An 18,660-nucleotide genomic window follows, 5' to 3' on the forward strand; every position below is an offset into this window, starting at 1 on the left:
ATTATGCTTGGGGGAATGAATATGATCTGTCAAATTTTATTTCAAAGTGTTGAAAAGAAATAAGGCATCCATCACGCTAAGCTTAGTGGTCTGGATATGGGTTTTGAAGATCAACGTTTTATGGATGAAGGTCCTGGCTTCAGGAAGTTTTACCATATACCCTTTGTACCACTAAACTGGTATGGAAATGTCATTTGCACCACATAACTATAGAACATCACATCAGTGCAGTAAGGTCACATCTGCTATGCAATTTTATAGGAAAATACAACCTTACTGCACTGACGTGACAATAAATTGATTGTGAAACATAATTCTATGCACAAAAACATAAAGATACTAGGAAAGAAATCAAAGCCAGCTCTGTCACTGAGTGAATGGATTTTAATAAGTGTGCGACATGCCAAGGCATGGATTTGATGTCCACACTTCTCCACTGGGAGAGATACTGGGTACATAAACTTGAATTATTTTATTGTTATCATATTATCACAACATGTGAATATGGCTAAACAGAAGCCAAACTTGCCTGAAACCCCCACAAATATGCTGAATAAGTTTCATACGGTTAACAGCCACAGAAATCAAGGAAGCAAATCATGCATGCCATGGCACAATTCCTTGGCACCATACCTGTACAAACTAACAGTAACGTCAGCAATTACCACTCAAAACTACAGTGCATTTACTTTGTTTTGCCTTTGAACAGACACACAGTTGTGGTTCTCGATCCCCTACTGTTAGATGGTTTTTATTTCATTAAAACCGCTTTCCTCTTTGTCGCTGAAAATGCACGGAGTTGGCTAGATGTTCACATCCTCTTTTTTATCAATTTACCAGGATGCCCTGAAGCTGTTCCACACTAAACACTACTTTGTAAAAACTGCGGCCTCAAAAAATACGACGGAAAATGATATTTTACCATTAGTAGGGTTTACCTCTAATGTAATTGGATAAAGTGCCAGTTTTATTAAAAGGGAAATATTTTAATGTATTGGCTGAAGCAACAGATTGCTTGGTGGGTTGGTGTATGACTGTGTGTCTCTGTCTGCCTCTCTGTGTCTGTCTCTCTAAATCTGTCACCTTGACTAAAATATACACACATAAATAGGCTGTGATAATGAACATGTGTGTTTTAACAATTATTGTAAACTCTTACCTAAAGTTGATACTGGCATAATTGAATTCCCCCCCCCCCCCACCACCACCACCACCACCACCACTTAAAACCACATTTGTGTCATCAAAGTGCAATATCTAGCACAGAATGTACTTTCTTTGCTCAAAGCCAGCCCATGATTCAATCCCTGGTTCTCAAATTAATACCATCCTATCAGTGGGGCTATACAGATTACATACATTACATACAATGTCTATCTTCATCATCTTTTATCAAGAACATAACAATGTGTGAATAGAAATTGCAAAGTGATGACTGATCACGGTTGAAATTGTTATGGAATTCTGAATCTACAGACCGACAGACAGACAGACAATATTACGGCAAAACAAGTAAAAAATTGATATATCATCATACGCACATTAAAATCGTCCCCGTCCTAAAAGTCTAACATGATGTGACATGCACTTCCATCTTTCCCTGACTCATCATGTTTCCTGGTGTCAAGTCAAGGCATGGTGTGACAAAAATGATAAATGCTTTGACAAATAATGAAACCAGTGACAGAGAACTAATGACTGTTTGCCAAAACCCTCACAAATTGTTTGCCTGTTTATTGTTTCAGTCTAACCAATCTATATATACTTTCTCTCTCATTTCTAAAATTGATGGTTTAAATGCAAACAAGTCTTTCAGAGTGAATGCATCCATATCAAATTTCAGTTCTGAAAAAGGCGATCCACCCATCATTTTTCTACTTACTGTCAAAACCTTTTCAATTTCCTTGTATCATGTCTATATCTATTGAATGATGGTGCTTCAATATTGTCGTGTCCTGGAAACAAAAACTTGACAAAATGGATTCTTGACAATTTCTCACTTTTTGCTGTTCAACAATTTGATAAATAAGACATATTTTGTATACTGCCTCCTCTGCTTTCAGAAGCTTTCCACATTTATTTTTAAAAAGTCTGTTTTTAAGTCTTAATGTGAAAAATACCGCCAATGGCATTGTAGCACAACTGTACAGTTTTTAAAAATGTTTATCCATATGCTAGTCCATGCTAACAATTTGGTATTCATTTGTTGAATGACTATCCAGTTGCTTATCCAACCATGTTGCTATCTTTGTGATATACGTGATCATTTGGCTGTTGCTATGGTCATGTTGTTAGATGTCTTTGCATACATTTTTGTATATTTTTGTTCACCTGTGTATGAATTCCTGACATTATCTTTGCAATATATGTGATCATTTGGCTGTTGCTATGGGTGTGGTCTTGTTGCTAGGCAAATTTACATACATTTTTTGAATATTTATTCAATTGTCTATTAATCCCCATGGTTAGCTTTGTGAAATACACGACAGTTTGGCTGTTACTATGGGCATGGTCATGGTTGCTAGGGATATTTGCATGCATTTTTTAGAAATGTTTACTCACTTGCCTACCATAAGATGTTGTTATTTAACCAAAATATACTGCCATTTGGTTGCTGCTAAGGGTGTACTCATGATTGCTAGGGCCAATTTTGTAAACATGTTTTGAAGAAAATCTGCAGAATAACACTTTCAGAAACATCTCACCAAGTTTCAAACTCACTGACCATGGACTTTTAGAGATATAAGTTTTTGACCAAAAATGAACATTTTTACACCTAATTTGCATATCACTCATGGAATCATTGTATGCTTAATATTTCTTTGTCCATACATCCCTAAATGCATTCCCATTAAATTTCAGCCAAATCTGCTCAGTGGTTTTGGAATTATAGATTTTTGATCAAAAAGACACATTTTTAGCCCTAATTTGCATATCACTGATGGGACCATCATATAATGAACATTTCTTAGTAATAACACCCTGAAGAATGTTTCACCCAAATTGCAGCCCAATCTGCCTAGTAGTTTTTGAGTTTAAGTTTTTTGACCAAAAATCACATTTTTTTACCCAAATCACAAACCGGTAGTAAGATCATTTTTTTTTGAACAAATTCCCAACTAGACACCAATGGTAATGGACCCACCAAATATCATGGCAATCGGTTCAGCGGTTTTTGACTTTAAGTTGTTTACAAACACACACACACACGCGCGCGCGCGCGCACACACACACACACACACACACACACACACACACACACACACACACACACACACACAGTGACACAGACACACACATCCAGACAGACAGACAGACAGATGCCAGGCGATCCCTATAGCACTACTGAACCTCAATTCAGTTGTGCTAAAAATCAAAGAAATCCAAGCATTAGAGTTTGGTTAAATGATGGAAGAGACAGGCATGTCTGTTACATCGTACATTAGCAATATGGTGTCATTTTACCATATGGATGAAATATACATGTGTACATTTTTTTTCTTTTATCACAATATACAGTGGAAAATACATGAATATTTGAATTGTTCTCAAAAGTCATTTATCATAACCTGGTATTGCTTTACTATATTCAATATGTGTAAAAAGAAGAAAGGATTCTTACACTCCATGTTTGGATAATGGATTGTGATGTGAAATAAACAGGGGTGTATATTTAATTATTAAACAGGGGGTGAGGGTGGGGGGTTGTGTTGATGAGGATTTAAAGACTTGGGGTATGAGGTGATAGCATCTATCAGATTAGTCTAGTCCCTACACGGTAGTATTATGATTTACACCTCCACTCAGGTTTAGAGACCAAGTTGGCATCCAGACAACTATCAAATGCCTACTGTAGAAATGGTGGTTGCCATTACTGTTGAGTTTAACCCATTTCCATCAACATCGGAAAGGCTTGCAACAACACATTCAAATGAGTGGATTTTATGTCTGATAATTTCTTTCGAAATATTATTCTTTTCTTTTCAAAGTTAAATTCACTGATTTCAGTGGAGTTAGATAAACTGGGTACAAAGGAGATAGATACAAAGAGAAATAAAGAAAGAAATTGTACAACCTGCACTTGATGAATCTTGGTATAAAATTTCAAATTTCCCTCAATTTAATATATACACACATATAAATTTATTTACTAATATGCTTTGGCTGTAATAGTATAATGGGGTGGAGGTGGAGGTGGGGGTTAAATATGAATCTTATTATTAGATCATAATCTACTTTTTATTTGTATTATTGAAACTTTTTTCCTGAACAGCTCAATATTTAGTCCAGCTTATTGTACGTATCCCATTGTTAATGTTTTGTGTACATTTTGTATTTTCATTCTCATGAGACACAATTTAGGCATAATGTTGAAATAACTTTCTTGCATTGCCTTGAACTGGGCAAAAGGGCACAAGGAATAAAAAAACAACAACCTTGAACTAAAAAACAGGACAGATTAAAGTTATGGCAGTACATGTATTATGTTTCGTTTGGATGTGATGATGCACTACATTTCATGAGTGAAATGCTCACAGTTAACTGCCTTGGTGTACTTCACTTGATAACAAGTTGGCGACACTACTAGTTCAGAGAACTACTTCACTCCTGGCAAGTCGGTGACAGACCGATCTTTTCCATCACTATTTAACTTCAAGAAATAGTGTGCGACGCATATACACAAAGGAAAGTTGAAAGCCTGCAGCTGTGTAGGGAACTAAAAAGAAAAGTTGCCAATCCCCTCAGCTACTTTGGCTCAGAGTCTTTTTGCTACTGACCTTGTAGGCATTCATAAAAGTAAATGAAGGGCAAGCTGCTCGATACAAAGCAGGCTTCCCCCACTTTTCCCCTCCACTCCCTTCATGTTCCTTTGACCCAAGGTCGGTACTGGCTTGGACACCTTGACATGCCAAGGTCACCCAAGGGGTCCATTAAATATTCTCTGAGGATTATCAATGTTTAATTGATGAAATCAAGGAACTGGCTGGATATCTAAATCATCAGTTATGCGGTAAGCATAATTAGCATATAGGTGCACTCATGTAGGGATCAGCTGTCCACACATGCACCAATCAAGACTGCTCCGCCTTGTGTTCAAACAATCATACAAAGGGCAGCAATCCACATGACAATGGTTTCAAGTTCCCTGTGTATAACCTATTATGCTCAGGAGAATTAAACTTTGATAAAAGCCATACATTTTGTACTGGCACCAAGGTTTTACTAGTACTATGGTATAATAATACACCTTGGCATCATTCTCCAGCTTTGTTTCAGATTTCTCATCTGTTGAATATTCAAACAAGTGACGGCAAACTATCTTTTGTGTGGTTGGCAACCAGCAACTCTTTTCTATGGTCATTTGAATCTCAATGGTTGGGAACAATCAGCTGGTACTGAGGCTGAAACAAGGAAATGCTCCCTGTTGGTGAGTTTATATTGAGAGCACAAGATGTTTGAAGTCTATGAAAGTGGAAACTTCCATGATTTTGAATCGGAATGGACCAAATCAACAAATAGCTAAAATAAACTATTACCAAAACACAAAGATATGAAAAAAAACAATTCAGGAGAGTTAAACAAACAAAAAATCCAACTATGTCCTTTCTATGAAAATTCAAGTTACCCATGGTACTTACTGTTATAGAATGGTCTGTTGTCCATTTTCCATTACTAAATTGATAGTCTCAACTCTCACTTAAACTATTACTGTACAGTTATTTACTGATAGAAAAAGGACAAGTAAATAAAAGAAATCCAAGTTTGAACATTTAAACAAAACTTGATTAGGTTGGTTCAGGTCATGTAAACATCCATATCGTCCTGCTATACTCCTGTCTATCAAACTTACTTGGCCACACCCCTTTACTTTCGGCCAAGTTCTCATGTAAACATCCATATCGTCCTGCTATACTCCCGTCTATCAAACTTACTTGGCCACACCCCTTTACTTTCGGCCAAGTTCTCATGTAAACATCCATATAGTCCTGCTATACTCCTGTCTATCAAACTTACTTAGCCACACCCCTTTACTTTCGGCCAAGTTCTCAGGTAAATTTTACACCCATTCTTGCATGGATATATGGTTAATTATTGAGGTTCATGCTTACTTTAAATAATCTTTTCTTAGCATATTAGTAGGGATTGTAATGAGTTCCATGAAAATTGTATCTTGTGCATCTTCCAAAACAAACAAACAAACAAACAAACAAGCAAACAAACAAACAAACAAACAGACAGACAGACGGACAGACAGACAGACAAACAAACTATCATGCCTGCAGGTTGGCATAGTTTTTGCATTCTCTTTCTCTACATTCTAAGCAATTTCAGTTATTTATCTGAAGGCAGCATATACTTTCAAAAACACACACATACCTAATTGGGAAATGAAACCTTGTCATCCATTTTGGAAGGTTATAAATACAAATAGTACCAGTTGTAAAATATATTGGACACCCACTCTAAAATATTTCCACCAGTGAAACTGCAATGACTTTATTGACAAATTCTTAATTTCCTTCCCTGCATTTTCATCTTGTGTAACAATACAAGGATAACTTTAGACTACTATAAATAATGTTATGCATGATGAAATTGACCGTTTCTGTCAAATCTAACTAATTGGCTCAAGGACTGCCGCCTGACTCTATGCTATTTTGATCTATCTATCTCCGTCATTTTACAATGAACAGGATGGGCTATGTTTTGTACAACTTTTGACAGGTTTCTCTGTGCTACTTACCTCCTAGGAGTAAGCTATTTTTATATAACATTTCAATGGTTTCAAAACAACGTGGAATAACAAAACAAGTAAGTTGTCATTCTAGAGACAACTATACTCCAAGAGACTTTTTTTAGTGAGAAAAGATGTCACAAAAAATTGCTATATTTAAAGTTGTGTCTACAATCAGAAGGTCACAATATGTCTGTTTAGTCTGAATAGAATTTCCTAATAAGACTATTTATCTAATTACTTCCATTTGCTGTCATATGTAAGTACCCTGGCATTTATTAATAACATAGCAATTTTTTTTTTAATTTTCAATAATCACATTCAATCATTTGTATATGAAATATAATAAATGATATCGTTGCTAGATTAAGGAACATAAAGACAAACTGTTTATATAATATCTTATTCACATATTAAACAAATCTCAAAATCAATCTAAAATTCTTTTTAATGTGATCTGACACTGCTAAGCACAGATGAAATTATCTTAATTATACATATATCAATGGAGTTTAACTGGTTTTCAAAATTATAGATTCTTTTCTTGAAGTCAAAGGACAACAAAGTTGAAATGTCCTGTTCTTCCGCAATGTAAAACCCCACTGGAATAGGTGAATACTCTAATATCATCAATGGAAACCCCACTGGAATAGGTGAACACTCTAATATCATCAATGGAAAACCCCACTGGAATAGGTGAACACTCTAATATCATCAATGGAAAACCCCACTGGAATAGGTGAACACTCTAATATCATCAATGGAAACCCCCACTGGAATAGGTGAACACTCTAATATCATCAATGGAAACCCCACTGGAATAGGTGAACACTCTAATATCATCAATGGAAACCCCCACTGGTATAGGTGAACACTCTAATATCAACAATGGAAAACCCCACTGGAATAGGTGAACACTCTAATATCATCAATGGAAACCCCACTGGAATAGGTGAACACTCTAATATCATCAATGGAAAACCCCACTGGAATAGGTGAACACTCTAATATCATCAATGGAAACCCCCACTGGAATAGGTGAACACTCTAATATCATCAATGGAAAACCCCACTGGAATAGGTGAACACTCTAATATCATCAATGGAAAACCCCACTGGAATAGGTGAACACTCTAATATCAACAATGGAAAACCCCACTGGAATAGGTGAACACTCTAATATCATCAATGGAAAACCCCACTGGAATAGGTGAACACTCTAATATCATCAATGGAAACCCCACTGGAATAGGTGAACACTCTAATATCATCAACCTGTACTGGTTAGAGTGAACTGATAAAAAGTACATCAACTGTGTACGACCTGGACACCTAACTGTTGAACAGATGGTACATGTGCCTATTTGCCTGCCAAAGAATAGTTCTGCCTCTGTCTCTTTCCCTGCCATAGGGCACTCAGAACACAAAGAAATTTATATCAGATACCGACACACGCAAGCCTTCCTATATATAGTTTTAACTGTACACCCCTTTTTAGTATAAAAATCTCACTAATTCTTCAAATCTATTCCCCTTTTGCCACATTTGGGAAATGTGTCACTACAATTATACAGCAAAATATGTAAAGTCGAATTTTCAAAACATTTGATCTCGTAAACAATACATACAATTATATAATTTTCAGGCCTCTACAGTTTTTATCAGCGCACTCATTCATTTTTTCAGAATCTATTCTCTAATAACATTTCACTGAAAAGAGCAGTGAGAAACACTGCAGTATCAGTGAGAAACACTGCAGTATCAGTGAGAAACACTGCAGTATCAGTGAGAAACACTGCAGTATCAGTGAGAAACACTGCAGTATCAGTGAGAAACACTGCAGTATCAGTGAGAAACACTGCAGTATCAGTGAGAAACACTGCAGTATCAGTGAGAAACACTGCAGTATCAGTGAGAAACACTGCAGTATCAGTGAGAAACACTGCAGTATCAGAGGAAACAGTGCAGTATCAGTGGAAACACTGCAGTATCAGTGGAAACACTGCAGTAAACAGTTCAAGAACATCAAATTTCTTCCTTTGTTTTCCCTTCACTATGAATTGTTGACAATTCAATTTTAATTGTATAAGGTAATAAAGACAGATTCTCCAATCATAGTTTTTAATAAAATAGACTTTGTAGATATGTAGCGGCACCTAAGATGTATATTTTATTCTACTTATATTAATCAGATGGATGGTCCTACCTTTACTTGACTTTTTTCCTTTTCTTCTTTTCAAGTATCACTGGTAGGTAAACATGGATAGAACTATGGATAACCATTAGCTTCAGGTATATGATGTTTAATCATTTTGTTTATTCCGCTTCTTGTCGGCATACATACACCATGACACAAAATGACTTGCAGGTAGAACACACCCATAGAATACATCAACATTCTAGAAAGTACTAGCACACATATATAATATACTAATCAACACAATATCCAAACACATACATATTCATGCACACACACACACACACACACACACACACACACACACACACACACACACACACAGAGAGAACCATCCCTACACACACATGCATGCGCACATGTGCGTGCACACACACACACACACACACACACACACACACATGCACACACACACACACACACACACACACACACACACACACACACACACACAGAGGAAAGGATACAATTTTTGGTACAATGGAATGGCAGATCTCTTGACACGACTTGCATTGATAGCGGTTGCCCTGACCAGGCCAGGCAGTACTCTGTGATCAACTATAGCACCATCAAATAATGGTCCAAAATATGGCACCTGTTGATAATGACATTCAAGGGAGAAGAGCATACTCAGAATACAAGTGCTAAATAAATGGTGCAGGGCCATAAAATGTACCTTTCTCATGTCTATATTCCCTGTATACTATTACTGTAATGCAAACACTTGATTTGAAATAATAACTTTACAAATCTATCATATCTGTGGCACACACAGCAGCATGTCTACGCATTTGATATAATAATCTCTCTGTGAATCGTCTGCTTCAATACAATCAACATACGGATGAACTTTGAGTTTTACAGAAACCATACAAACACACTGACATAATTGAAAACAGTACTGAATATATATAACTGATTCTGCCACTGCACAATACATTGGTAATCACATAAATACTTGCAATGAAAACAGAATACAACAACCCTGATCAAAAATTGCTGAAAAATTCATCATGTTTTAATGCTAGAATTCAGCATGGATTAAAAATATCTGGAAACTATGTAAGAGTACAGCTTACAGTCTCTTGATTTGATATCATATACATGACATGAGACAAACTACAATCACTCGACTTACACATCAATTTTTCATCTCTCTATTTCACTGATTAAATTAAATTTCTTGTTTTGGTAGGTTTTACACACGTGATATTCACCTTTGAGGAGAATGTTTTCAGATGAATCTCTTACCAAACACAAGTATTTCTGATTTAGAACACTTCTGGTTGTTTTCATAAATCACATATCATTAGGAGCTACAATGACCAATCTAATTTTTAAAGATATTTATTTACCTCTGGTTTTCTCTGGATTTGTATTCGATAAAGCTGATTTGGGAGAGGGTATATACAGATAAGTACATCACCAAACTCTGTTGCGATAATACCCCTTCGGTAGTCACGCGAGTGTTCTGACCATACAATATGAACTTCATCGTTCCCAAGGTGACGTAACTATCAAATGAAAAACTGTACATCAGCATGTGTCTGTGCTGGTATTAATCTCCTTCAGTAGTGTTGGCTAATAATATTACACAAAATTTAGTTGGCGTACTCGTCGTGATTTCCGTGCCAACATACCTGATTTAATTCCAATATAGGAGCAAATCACACATCAAATTATTTTCTTTTGATTAATTTCTATTCTATCAACACTGAAGTCTCTAGTCGTGGCTCAGTTCAAGGCAAGCTAGGTTAGGTATATCAAAATGTTCTTTGAAGTTCATGGTGACAGCTGGCATTTTGACTACCCCAGGCTCTTAAAAATATCTACCATTCACAGCCTTAATGGGGATAAAAATATTCATTCATGCTGTTCATGTTTTTTACCCCAAAATAAAAAACCTTGTTTATTTCAATACCTGAATCCCTGTCTCTTTTAGTTGTGAGTTTCACAACAAGAATATCATAAAATTATCTTAAAGTATAATAGAATTTGTTGGCATCTTGTTTCATTAGGGTTAATGCATGCACACACTTGAATACAACTGAAAATCAAGCCACTCAAGGTTACAGTCTTAGGGCATTGTCCATTCCTTAGCTTTCAAGCAAGTGTTCTTTTACAAATACAGAAATGCACTATAAACCATCTGTGAGCCCAATTTGAAAATATTAATTTGAGAAATGACCATGGAGAGATCACTATGTAGTGCAATAACAAACATTGATCAAGCTTCATCACTAGAGGGAGATGTTTTCACCTTCCATAATTAGTAATAATCACGCACTGTTAAATTTTCAGAAAAAAATTGATTTGTTCCATTCCTCGTTTTGAATCGACATTTTTTTTACACAAAATGAAAGGTTGTGCTATTTGTCACTGAGACATACCCAACACAATATACAACTCTGATTACACAATGAAGCTATTCTCCAGAATTTCATATTTTTTCTTCAAAATTTCCCTATCATGAACAAGTACAACTCAATAGTGTAAAAGTAGATATCAAATTGTAGAATCTTTGAGTGCAATGAAATAGAGTACACACTCACTTAACCAGGTTGATATGCAGTTTTGGATATCAAAACACCTGACATATTACATGAAACCTGTTGCTGTAGCATTGCCAAAATTTGTCAATAGAGGGCAGTATAACCCACATCTCACAAAATCAGTAATTTCCTGCTTTGCAATGCAGTGACGTAGTATCTTGGAAAACATAGTGTATCCATATTCACAGTGTATCATGATAATAACGATGATAAAAAGGCGTAAATTTAGCTTGAAAGATGTTAAATTTTCAATCATGTCCATATTGATGCTGTATTTCAAGCATTGTCAATTTCTTCTTCTGAAGGAAACATAAACCTTTAACTGAAACAGACATACCAAGTTCCTTTTCTGTCTGAAGTGATAAAAATGCCCTTTGCATGTTTAACAGGAGATTTACACTACCTACCTTTATTGTGAGATCATCTGGGGATGTTGGCATCCTAGTTGCAACATGGAAAATCACTTCAGCTGCTGAAGTAGAATAGAATGGTGCTGTGTCTCCTGTACTTTTATTCTTCTGAAGTCCTCCCATAAAACCAGTATGAGTGGACAAATCAACCTAGCAAATGTCAAATCACACATACGTTTTAAAAGAAGAACTTTCTTCAGACACAAACACTGGCAAATTCTTCTCTAAATATTTAAGTTCAGTAATTAACATTGTTGCTTCATTGAGGAGTGTATAACACTTGTGAAAACTTTGACACAAGTATAAGAATTTCAAGATGAATGGGAGCTGTGCAAAGCAACGCTTTGTGAAAGCCACATTCTTGAATTACATCAATTGATAAATGGAATAGAAAATTGTAAGAGGATAATTGTATAATTCTTAAACAAAGATAGGACAATGTCAATCTGATTAAAATCTGATGGAGTAAACTTGGCACAATTTCTTATGTACTTCTTACTTTTGTTCTTTTTTGTTCTGTGAGCACCTTTATCTACATCTGACACAATACTATAGGAATTCTCATACACAATGTGAGCACCAAATGGATTTACTCGATGAGTGAGAATATGTAATACGCTGAAACATATGGGTACAATTTGTCATCATTTATTTTTCTGTATATGTAATGTAAATATTGTAAATTTCCCTTACTCGACATTGTGTTAGAAGAGCCTTTGGCTCAACAATTTATCGAGTTTAAATAAAGTCAAACAAACAAACAAACAAACAAACAAACAACAACAAACAATACTTCAGAATGCTCTGTTTAAAAATAGCTCGAGAGCAAACACCAATGTAATTGTTTGGTGGTTCTCTTTGTGTTAGTTTCGAACATTGAGTGTTATATTGTAAGACGGATTTGGTTGGCTACATGCAAGTATGAGATTCATATGAGAACTCCTATAGTATTGTATCAGATATAGGTATCAGGTGCTCACAGAACAAAAAAGAACAAATGACAATAAAAGTAGGAAGTAAATAAAGAAGTTGTGGCGAGTTCACAACATCAGATTTTAATCCGATTGGGGAAATGTAGATCTGAAGAAAGATCAATCTCTTGATAACCAACAATGTCCATATGTCCATATTAATCCTTTCAGAGTTTCAATGCTACATTATGGCTTACATTATGATACAAACTGATGTTGTATTCTCAGTTTTTAACACAATATTAAGGTTTCCATGTTAGAAGAACTGAACAAGTATTTTCATTTTGATTGCTAAGTCATGGCTTGTAAGTTGTATATGAAAATAACGAAAGCAGTATCTTTTTACATAAACACTATCTACAGCAAAGCTTGCATCTACAAAGAACTGGACAAGTATTTTCATTTTGTTGTTAAAGTGGCCACATGGATGAGGATTGGGTATTTATTTTGGATTTTTACATTTTTTAATTAATAGTGTCACTGTTATCATGGCTGCCTACGCCTTTTGCCCCCCCCCCCCCCCCCCACAATATATTCCACATTTTCAAGTTGGATTGATCATGAATGTACATAAGAGTGACTTGAAGTCAAGTTATTGATCACATTGGTTAATTCAAAGGAATCTTTTACATGTAAGATTCTTTGAGGTTATTGAATCTAGTACTGTAATACTGTTGAATTTCAAAGACTGTCTGTCAGGTGGTGAACATTAGAACAAATTAGGTGTAATTTGTTGGCACAAAGGTGTCGTCATGTTTACGCCGAGGTTAACACCTATGCCATGGCAGTTCGTATTGCTAAGAGAGTCATTGTATTGCCAACATATCACCTCTCATGCTGATAAAGTTAACATGCTATACTCTTATCAAAGAAAACTGATTAGATAGAATGCTTCTTTACTTTAAAGAAATTTGTTACTGTCAACGGCAAATCCTTTAGCCAAGGGACAAGGTGCAGACTGATTTTTGTTATGCTCTTTATTTGTGAACACATCACTTCCTTCATGTAATGACACCCAAAATTAGAACTATAGTCTCTTACACAATTTGCGGTAAAGTATCCATGGCATTGAAGACAAAATTTCCTTGGGGGACGGACAAACAGAACAAGTCATTTCTAAGAACTGAGAGATAATTGAGAAATTATATCACGTAAAACTAAACTTAAAAATACTAAAAGTGCTTTTGATTCAGTTGGAGGTTAGGGGGGCAAAAGGCTGGAGGGCAACGGACCAGGGGGCAATGGGCCTGCTTCCAATAATGTTACCACTAGGATATCATTATATGATGTTGATATAAAAGGAGAATTTATACAAACTCCAACTACATTCAAAGTACTGACTTACCTCCCATGCCAAGCCAGCTAGGAAATTTTCATAGGCTTCACTTCCCCCACTATTACTCAACACTGAATTCTTGTCTTCCTGGCCTTCAGCTACATATAGCACTGCTATCTTGTGTGTTTCACGGCTGAAATATCACAACAGAAGAATCCCGGCAATAAATACCAAAGATGGATTATCAAGATCAATGTCTCTGTTGTGTGGGTGGGAACTATACAAATATAACACCACAAGATGTATGTAGGTTCTTAAGAAACAAGGTGATCCCATAAGAGGATAAGAGATCTTAAATGACAAATACAGTTGACAGAAATGAAACATAGTCAACAAATCACCCAAGTCTATCTCTGTACTGGATCATTCAACTTACCACAACTGTGAGTCCAGATTCTTCAATTCTCTCATCAATTTGTCATTCTTCTTCAGCAGATCAAAATTTGCCCTAGAATGTTATGGGGTATAGAGATAAAAAAAATTTGGTTAAAACACAGACATTGAAGTTTCTTCTGAAACTAAACTAAGCTATACAGAGGTGGATAATTAATTGAAAAGAAAGATGCAAAACGATTAATGAATCGGTCTGTGATAGTAAATTACTAATGTACACAACTGCACATAAATTTACTCACAGGTGATTCAATAGTGTTCAGGGTGTACGATATTGTGCTCAAAAAACATTCTGGTTACAACTAGTGCCACTTTAAGACAAGAAATTATAAAATAGATTTAATAGCAATCCCAATCACAAATCAAAGAATGATTTCACTACACATTAACATACAGAAATATGTACATGCAAAAAATGAATTCATACCAACATATTATTTTCACAAAAATCCTTGAAAATAAAAATCCAGTGATAATAAAATATTCCAGAGAACTTGACATCAACACTATAAATCTAACTTATAGTAGAATTTATTATGTACATTTTGTACCAACATTGGAATTTATGTCTCTATTCCCAGCTTTCTTTGGTAGCGTTAAATGTTTTATTATTTAATTACAAATTCTGTTTATTGGATTTTTTCTTAAATGTGTAATTTGTTTTTACTGTGTCTGGTTTTATTTCACTATCGCACAAAAATGACCTACTTTAGCGATAATAAAGCTATGTTTTATTACGATGGTATTGTATTGTATCTTTATTTACTACCACATCAACATCTACTGGTTGACATTTAGAAAAGAATCACTATTCGAACACATTTTTATGGGTGTTCTCATTGTTGAGGTTTGACTTCTTTGTGTATCCAAACAGTACTGCTCTTTATGGTATGAAATGTATAGATATGTACAACATTAGTAATGACAAAAGAAAGAAAACTATCTATGGCAGCTAACACTATAATGGCAAAACAAAGCAGGATATAATGTTACCTTTTCTCCCAGGCCATCATACCAAGCTGACTCAACATCAGACGACAGATGTAAAAAGGTGAAGCTGGGTCATTGTGAGGCCACGGCTGTTGAGGTTTGGATACCATTCTGTGTAACACACAAAGTCATAAAAGTTGATTGTTTAATAAATTGAATCTCACTTTTTCGCCTATGTTGGGGGAACTTTTACCTGATTTTCTTACACAATAGATCAATGTCAAATTTTGGAAAACATTCACTTATGGTTGAACAACATTTGTAACAATCTGGGTTGTCGGTGGCTGAGTGGTTGACTTTTAACACTGCGGTTGGAGTTCAAACCCATTCAGGGTTTGATTAAAATTTACCACGCTGTAAGTAAGAAGAGTGTCATTCATTTTGACTCTGCCGTACAACGCAAGTTTTCCCCAGGTACCCTGGTTTCCTCCTGCACTAACACTGAACCAAAGGAGCCTATAAATGGGACTAGCTCCTGTTGGTTATCCGATAAATAAATAAATAAATAAATAAATAAATAAATAAACAATTCATTGGTTGGTGGTAAATCTAGTGAAGTGTTGTATGCTTATTTTGGGACTAAGGACTACAGGAAAGTTTTCATCTACAACCTTGTTCCTAATGACACATACATAAATGTATACAAGATCTTACCCACAGTCCATGCCATGGTGATGTACATAAATCTCTTCACTCTCAAATTGCCTTAGAAGTGATGACTTGACAGATTTCTCCATCTGAGGGGTGATCTCCTCAGGAGGAGTAGCTGCAATATTCAATGGTCTTCCTGGTTTCTGTAAACACTCATTACTGGTATGACCAATGTACTGTAGAAGCTATCAATGCAACATAAACATGGAAAGCTGAGAATTATAAATTTTCAAAAACCAAGTGCCTTTTATGTATTCACTAAAAGTGATCCAAACACTATCTACATAAATTCATTCCTTTTTCAATTAAATATGAAGAATTATAACATGTACTTTCCAAGAAAAATAATTTGAGAAAATATTAAAAGATTGTATCAAATTTTCTTCAACCAGTAAAAATATTCACGTCAACCAGGGCTAGACATCATATCAGTACTTGGGTATGTAAGCTTCATTCATAATTAATATACACAATTTGTTACTGTGTTTACATCCCTTCCTTACAATACACCACACTTTACATCACCCATCATGCACTGCTGTAAGTCTCACATTACAACACTTTAAATACTAAATTCACGCCACATTATTAAAACCACAGAATCAAAGTCTTACATCTGTTTGATCATTTTAACAGTAATGACATGTTCAATCACTATTAGTATTACTTATTGTCAACAAGTAAACTACTGTAATAACATAGTGTATAGTCCTAGTACGTAATCTCACCAAACAAAATCACACACTTCATTACAGTTTGTTGACAGAGAGAAGGATTCTGCCACAACATCGGTGTAAATCTGGAGGGATGAAACTTCTTGCTTCATTTTTGGTAAATCCTAAACTTGATACTGAATAAAGAGACAAGATATCAATCACGTACCTCATCCAGCACATCTTGATTCTCTTCAGACTCTTCCCAGGATGGAAGTTTACTTCTTTGTCTTACTAAGTTTTCGTGTGTTCTTTGGTCTGTGTTATCATCAAATACATCACTTGATGTGTTAGCATTGTTATTGATATTAAATCTACCCATTAAATCTGAAAACAAGTAATAAACCATCTACTGAATACAATTGTGATCTTGTGATAGGAAATTAGGAAGTACTCTTACAATAATTTATATCTGAAACATTACTAAATATCAAGAATTAATCATTCCATACTTTAATACACTAGATCTTTGTCTTCAAAATTGTAACCAGCCATATATTTATATGCATGCTCACACAGATACAGCTAGACAGATCGACAGACATAGGAGCATTACACACACACACACACACACACACACACACACACACACACACACACACACACAGACAGACACACATACATACATACATACATACATACATACATACATACATACATACATACATACATACATACATACATACATACATACATACATACATACATACATACATACATACATACATACATACATACATACAGACACAGACACACATACACACATACATACATACAGACACACACACAGACACACACACCAACCGAGAGGTCCACACACAAGGAAATATCTGAAATAGTTTTCCTCTTTCCTCTAACAAATGAACACAGATTTCTACCCAACAACAGATGTGTGTCTTGTTAAATGTACTAATACAACACAAGTCATACTGTGATCAAAAACAGCTTTAGGAGCAAGGAGCAACTGACCTGGGTAAGGATATATTGCACATTCAGGTGGTCCATATAATATGGCTGAATCCCATACAAATTTACCACATAGATCTCTCAAAACTACTCTACTCTGAGTCTTGGCTGTTGTCAGACCTGCTGTCACACCACCACCAGGAGCATCCAGCTGTAGGCAATCACACAGTAAACAACAAAACATTTATAAACACTATTATCTACCCAAGCACATGTTGATGAAATTCATGAATTGGCATTACAATCTACCATTACTACAGGCATTATATGTTTTCCTTGGGCCTCGAACTCGACTAGTTTGAACAAACTATTTTTGTGGTCCAGCCGAAGTTCAAGTTATTCTTTTATATATACTTTTTTTTTTCTCATTGGCGATGTGATTACTTGATTATTTCATTTTCCTCACTTGATATGTAAAATGTTTTTTCGACCTCTGGCAAATAAATAATATATATACACAATAATCTCCATCTTCAGATTGCCACTCTTTCATGAAAAAAATATTGTAAATTATTAAATTCTGAAAAAAGCATTGTAATAATGAACTTATATGCAGGAAGTGTTCCCAATGAGGGGTTGGTTGGCAGCAATGGTTTGGATAAGACAGCAATTTTCAAGAATAGCAGGGATAGGTGGGAAGGGTCTGTTATTTGAGAACTTTACAATTACAATTTTTTGTCATCAATAAATATAGGATAGTCTTTATTGTCATATAACAATGTGGAAAAACAGTTGTAGGTATGTC

At 35.3% G+C, this 18,660-nt stretch overlaps 1 protein-coding gene across 2 annotated transcripts in view; it reads right to left on the reverse strand.

The window, feature by feature from the left end:
* Positions 1-18,660, reverse strand: part of LOC144449964 (ral GTPase-activating protein subunit alpha-1-like) — a 95,926-nt gene that overhangs the window by 35,807 nt on the left and 41,459 nt on the right. For both annotated transcript variants that reach the window (XM_078140539.1, XM_078140533.1), the window contains exons 32-40: positions 17,919-18,066; positions 17,119-17,276; positions 16,240-16,421; positions 15,589-15,696; positions 14,579-14,650; positions 14,212-14,335; positions 11,893-12,045; positions 10,289-10,447; positions 9,401-9,528 (exon numbers count right to left, since the gene is read on the reverse strand). In XM_078140539.1, the coding sequence (XP_077996665.1) occupies positions 9,401-9,528; positions 10,289-10,447; positions 11,893-12,045; positions 14,212-14,335; positions 14,579-14,650; positions 15,589-15,696; positions 16,240-16,421; positions 17,119-17,276; positions 17,919-18,066 (1,232 nt within the window). The remainder of the gene's footprint in view (positions 1-9,400; positions 9,529-10,288; positions 10,448-11,892; positions 12,046-14,211; positions 14,336-14,578; positions 14,651-15,588; positions 15,697-16,239; positions 16,422-17,118; positions 17,277-17,918; positions 18,067-18,660) is intronic.

Source organism: Glandiceps talaboti, chromosome 2 (genome assembly GCF_964340395.1).
Source record: "Glandiceps talaboti chromosome 2, keGlaTala1.1, whole genome shotgun sequence".
NCBI lineage: Eukaryota > Metazoa > Hemichordata > Enteropneusta > Spengelidae > Glandiceps > Glandiceps talaboti.